This window comes from Nestor notabilis, unplaced genomic scaffold, assembly GCF_000696875.1.
Source record: "Nestor notabilis isolate BGI_N333 unplaced genomic scaffold, ASM69687v1 scaffold6867, whole genome shotgun sequence".
NCBI classification, from domain to species: domain Eukaryota; kingdom Metazoa; phylum Chordata; class Aves; order Psittaciformes; family Psittacidae; genus Nestor; species Nestor notabilis.
Genome location: NW_009935032.1, coordinates 26509 through 32508, shown reverse-complemented (window position 1 = coordinate 32508; position 6000 = coordinate 26509). Strand labels below are relative to the sequence as shown.

The window sequence follows — 6000 nt, the reverse complement described above, 5'->3', positions numbered from 1 at the left end:
AAAACCAGGAAAAGAGATATCCAAACACAATTTGAAAAGACCGTTGCTTCTGTCTTGCAATAAACATGTTTGCTGAATTCAAAGCAATGAATTGAGTCTTCTCCTCAAAGTAATATAAATATGGACTGGCCCATAGGAAATGTGAATGGAGCAGTGGTTGGTAACATTTTCTTTTCTTAGTGGTGTTATAATACATTTATGCTACATGGATTTTATGGAAATACTGGGATCAAATCCATAACCCAGATTATTTTTCAACCTAAGAGTCTTCGTGCTGGAGCTCAGTCGTGGATAGCAAAGATTCCTCATCCTTACTTACATGTGGTTTAGTTTTGATGCTGGAATTGTGTGTGGAAACATTTTTCTTCATATTCTGGTAAACCTAAAGTTGGAACAAGGAAATAAAAGATACCTTCTGTTATTATTTATTGTACTTGGAAGACTGCCTTTCTCCCTGTGAAGCAGGCACTTGTAAGGTACAGCCTTCCTCCTCTTGAGGGAGAGTCACATTCATACCTGCCCATTTACTACCCACTGACTCTAGAGGGAGTCCAGACCACTGCCCAAGTGAGATGGATCTTGTCCAGCCATGAAGAGCTGGGCTGAGGAATGGCACTGAACTGCAAAGGGGGATTTTTTTTTTCTCTAGATACAGTGATTTGAAGTTGCTCATTAGTTCACCTCTATGCTTGGCAGGTTCTGCCAGGCTACTTGCCTGCAGAGAGGCCTGAGGCTGCAAAGGCAGGAGTCATTTATAGCTCTCCACATCCCAAAAGGTTCACAAGGACACTGCACTGGGAAATATCCACCTGCCTAGCCCAGGGTGGATACCCAGGTAGGAATCAGTAGTTTAGAAAGGAGTTGCTTATTCTCCCTGAAGAAGAGATCATCATCTGGTAAGGATGAAGTATGACTTTGAGAATGACAAACTGCCCTCCCTCTGTCTGTGAGGACGTGGCAGCACACACCTATGGTGGGCCCCCCATGAGATCCCTGGCTGGTGGCCCAGGCTCAGCTCCCCTCCCATAGCAACACCAAAGCCAAATGCCCTGGCTCCTGCACAAGGGAAGCACATTCCCATACCAGAGGCTGAGAGATTTCAGCCTTCCAGAGTCCTGGTGCAGACAGTGGGAGGAAAGAAATCTTCACCAGGGAGGTCAGGATTTCTTCCCATGACAGAAAAAAATCCCCTGAACTCTTACATAGATCCATGGGTAATATATCCATAACTCAGTGATGCACTTGAATAGAAACCAGAAGACTATTTCTCAGCTAATTGTGATCTATGGGGCCAGGGAAAAAAAAAAAAAGGCAGAAAAAAGTAACATTTTCTTCTCTCTGTGTTTACTTACTGCTCTTTCTGCCTCAGCCAGCTGACAAGCAAGAGAGGAAACCAGCTGAGAAAAAGAGGGTCTCTTTCTGGAGTCAAGGGCCCAACAGGACTGCATCACACGATAGCTGCAGAAGCAAAGAAGTAATACAGAAAATGTGTTAGCTGCTGAACTCTTCGTAAGTAACTACGTGGAAGTGCAGAATTTGGATGGGAATCATGGGACAATGGAATGGTTTTGTAGAAAGATATCTGATTTTGCAGTTTCATCAGGGACCAGTGCAGCACCTATCTGCTAAAGTCCCTTGCAAACTTACTAGGTCAGTAGGTTCCCTGATATTTATAACCCCCACTACAATCTTTCATGGGTCAAACTGTCAGAGTTGCCTGTACCTTTAATGCATTATAGTCTTTACATGCAGAGGATAAGAACACTGTAGTGTTCTAACATCAAGGCACTGAGTCCCTAGACCATCTATGAGATGTCTGCCAAAAGAGCTCAGGCAACCCAAAGTCCTTCCCTTTCCTCTATGCTCTGGGTCTTGTAGCTACCCAGCACCTTCTCTTCTCTTGCTCCCTAGCGCCCACCTCTAGCAGAGTTCACCCAGGCACAGAGGCACAGGCTGAAAATCATGTGCCGAAAGCACAGGAATAGCTCCCACCACCCCTTCCTTAGCACAGTTTTGCCTTTGAGAGGATTCCCATCCTCCTGGAACTGAATCAAATATGCTAAAGCTCAGTTAAAAAAAAAAAAAAGAGACAAATTTAGAAAAAATCACCAAAGATTTAGCTGATATCCAAAATGTATGTGGTATAAAATAGCTTCTGCAAAAAGAAAAAAAGTCTGTGATCTGAGAACAAGAAGTCCCCTGGGAAAGGAAGGCCATGTAACCTTTAGTGTTGATCACTTCTGCATTAGGACAAAACCTGCAGGATCAAGCAGACGGAGGTATGGGAAGATCTCACCTTTTGCAACTTTTCCTGAACCAGGTGTGGTGTACATATGAACAGTGACCTAATAAATATAAATTCCCATGCTGTCCATCATTCAGGATATACACTTACATGTCTTTTGTAGCATAATATGGTTGGTCCATTTTAAATCCACTTTGTATTAATTTGTAGAAGTTTGTATCAACCTGAATCCCAGGGTAGGGATTTACACCTGTGGAAAACATCAGAGAATGCATGTTAATTCAGGAGCTGCCAAAACCAAGCACTGCTCTTCTGTTGTGTTACAGAACATACCCAAAGAGAATATTTCCCATAGTAATATTCCATAAGACCAGACATCACTCTTCATTGTGTATGTCCTCTCGAATAAGCTTTCAGGAGCCATCCATTTAACTGGCAAACGAGCCTGTACAGACAGGGGGAAAAGAGGTCAGGTCATGCTGTGACACAGGCTTTCTAAATGACTCACTATAGTTTCCACTGCTTGAGTAGGATCAATTCATGTTTGTATGTGAAAAGCTGGGCCTGTTCTTGTAACATCTTTAAGTTTCCCTTGTAGAGAGAAACAGTCATTTCTATGGAGCCAGTTCATCTTATCCATTTTAGGTGACTATTTAAGGAAGAGATGAGCTCAGCCCTGGAAGAGCCTTCTTCCCTTTTCTGACTTCCAGTGTGAGTAGCTCAGACGGAGATGTCCACACAGTACTTCTTCATATAGCCAGAGGATCTGGTGTACTCCCCACATGCTATTGCCCCTCTACTATTATTGTCTGTAACAGTAAACAATTCCCAGCACTTCCATCAATGGATTTCAGTGTGATTCAGAAAGTACTTGGGTATCATCCCATTTAAAGTACTAGCTTGATTACATTAACTATAAGCTAAGATTTTGCATTTGCCAAGAGCAGGAAAACATGAGATTTCTGCACTGTCTGTACAACTACCCATAAAGCTAACATGGAATTTGAAAATGAAAGGCTTCACTTTCTTGGTTACTTGTAATTTTTACAATGGTATGAAAAACAGAGAGTACCCAGGAACTTACATTGCCCCTGACAATGTAGTTGGAGTCATTCACTACATCTCTGGCAAGGCCAAAGTCACATATTTTCATCACTTTTCCATGGGTCACTAGTACATTCCTGGCAGCGAGGTCTCTGTGAATGCACTTAGAAGGAAAAGGAGGGTTAACACTGCAGCATTTGGTGTCAGAAGAAGGTAACTCTCAGATAGAGCTCTTTGAATTGGTGCCTCCTTCCATTTAAACAGTTTGGAGAATGAGCAAGCTGGGCAGTCCCTCGCTGTCCTGGCAAAGGGAGAGGGCCAGAGCAGGCAGAAATGTGCAGTGTAGCTACTTCTTACTCAGGGTCACGTCTAAAACTGCAGTAGGGTCTTTGCTGTAAAACCAGGGAAGAAGGCATAGTTCCAACCTGCCACTGAGTGGCTCTGTTCTTCAGTCTAACTGACCTATGTTTACTTCCTTTTCTCTCTAAACAATTTGCTACCCTTCATCATACCGATTTGGACTCAAGAAACTCCATTCCTTTGGCAACTTGATAAGAGAAGCAAAGAAGGTCTTCAAAAGTGAGCACATTAAAATCCTCCTCTTCATCCATCAGTCTGTCTTCATGGCTAATTTCATCTGTAAAAAATAACCGAAAGTATGAGTTTTTCATGGGCTTCCTCACTACCTGATTAATTCCATTGACTGCTGTAAGGATTTTCACATGATCCTACCAAGAGAACATCACAAAGAACATCCATCTCTTGCATCTTTTGTTCAGATACAAAATAAAAGAAAGAGTATTTTCATGCAAATACTATGTATAGCATGACCAGAAACATAAGCCTCTCATCTTAAGTGCTGATGAATCCTTCTCCAGCAAAATCCCTGCTAGAAGGTAAGAGAGGCATACGATAGAAAGGGGCCTCCTGTGTCACTGAATCTTGTCTAGTTAGAGCAATAATATAATAAATACAATAATAACAGAATTACTAGATATAGCAGCAATTACCTTCCTCAGAATGCAGCACAATCCCATTTAATCCAGATGCCATATTTATGTTTTGACTTCGTGTGACTTCAAATTCATCTTCTCTGCATAGAGCTGTATTCACACTGTACTTCAGGTGAGTTCCCTTTCTGGAGTGGGTGACACATTTTCAAAGGTTACACACAGTGTATTACATAATCTTCTACACATAAACAGTAAAAAATCATGATCAGTTATTGATAATAAAAATCTGGGCACAGACATAAGTCTTTGCAAAAGTGGAAAGAGAATAAGACATTATTGTCTTCTGCAGCCCAGTGTGAAGAGCACCATAGGGAGAAACAAATCTCAGTTCCTCTCTAAGGCATTGCTTATTAAAGTATGTGAAGACACATTCTCAAGAATTCAGTAATTTCAGCAATTTACAGCATAGCTCAGAATGCAGCTTAAAAATGGACAGTAGTTTATAAAGCATTAAACTGTTGTAGAATGCTTTACCTGGAATTTTGGTTCAAATGGATATTGTGGTAAAAGCTGAAGTTGTGCTGTTTAAAAACATATGTCAGTGTTGGATGAAACTTTTCTCTCTTGCTCCTTAAGTAGTTCAGAAGGTCACCATAGCAACAGTATTCAAATATCAAGTAGATTGGTCCTGAAATAGAGATGAAATGCCTCCTGCTATCTATGGTGCACTCCCAATTAAAGCCCTAATGATGCCTCATCATTTCTCTAATCAGTATTAAACATCCCAAACATCTTCCTTCCCCAGTTGTTCCTCCTTTCATTATTCACTTCTCTCCTTTCTTTGGGTGTCACCCCCACCCTTGCTCTTTTTCCAGTTCTTTTCTTTCCTGTCTATCTTGCAGCCATTTTCCCCTGTCTTTCTCCAACTTCACTATTTGGGGAGCCACATGTGAACGTAACCATGTGGATACCCAAGTACCTTACACCAGATAAGATTTTCCTTTTCACTTAAAAAACTGACCCATATCAGTGCCATCACCACCGTAACAGGAAAACCTCTTCTACAGAAGAGTTGTTGTATCACTTCATGCAAGTACAATGAGAAAGGACCCAATTCTATACACATGCATGGCCTTAATTTTGCTTTCAGCTCATATTCTCTTGTTTTTGGCCAGCATGGAACAGCATATTTGGTTGGGCAAATACAGGATTCAGGGTGAAGAGAGAAACAGCAGCCTGAGGAATAGGTGATTAATTATGACTTGGATGTTTTCAATACTGCTTTCAATGATCAATTTTTGATACTTTTTTTTTCTTTCCTGTTCAGGAGTCCTTGTTATTCTGGAGGTTTTAATTGGTACCTTTCCACAACTGCAAGTTACCTGACACGGTACAAGCTCCTAGTAGGTTCACAATATTTTCATGGCTTCCAATGTGAGTCATCATTTTCAGCTCAGACATTAGTGCATCTTTTTCTGAAGCATCAGGTTTTTCTGTAAAAGTAATAATACAGATTCGGAAATCTCCAGCAAGGAAATAAAAATGTAAATGGTTGCAATGCTTTGTCACATGCAAGTCTTCATTTCAAGTTCATTGGAGTCACAGTACATTTGGGAACATCCTAAACAATTGTTGTACAGTGTAAAAAGGTGGAAACTAAATGTGTGTATGAGTATGGATCATTTGAATGCTTGTAAAAGCAGTCATAAAATATTAATATTTGTCATTCTTGGGCTGGCAAGGAATAACAGCAATGTA

At 41.0% G+C, this 6000-nt stretch overlaps 1 protein-coding gene across 1 annotated transcript in view; it reads right to left on the bottom strand.

Annotated features, from left to right (window-relative positions):
* Window positions 1-259: 259 nt before the first annotated feature.
* FLT3 (fms-related tyrosine kinase 3) overlaps window positions 260-6000 on the bottom strand; it is a 28014-nt gene continuing 22273 nt past the window's right edge. Inside the window, exons 16-24 of the mRNA XM_010017616.1 lie at window positions 5625-5735; window positions 4777-4930; window positions 4300-4427; window positions 3802-3926; window positions 3330-3452; window positions 2579-2690; window positions 2396-2495; window positions 1353-1458; window positions 260-382 (exon numbers count right to left, since the gene is read on the bottom strand). Of these exons, the coding sequence (XP_010015918.1) occupies window positions 260-382; window positions 1353-1458; window positions 2396-2495; window positions 2579-2690; window positions 3330-3452; window positions 3802-3926; window positions 4300-4427; window positions 4777-4930; window positions 5625-5735 (1082 nt within the window). The remainder of the gene's footprint in view (window positions 383-1352; window positions 1459-2395; window positions 2496-2578; window positions 2691-3329; window positions 3453-3801; window positions 3927-4299; window positions 4428-4776; window positions 4931-5624; window positions 5736-6000) is intronic.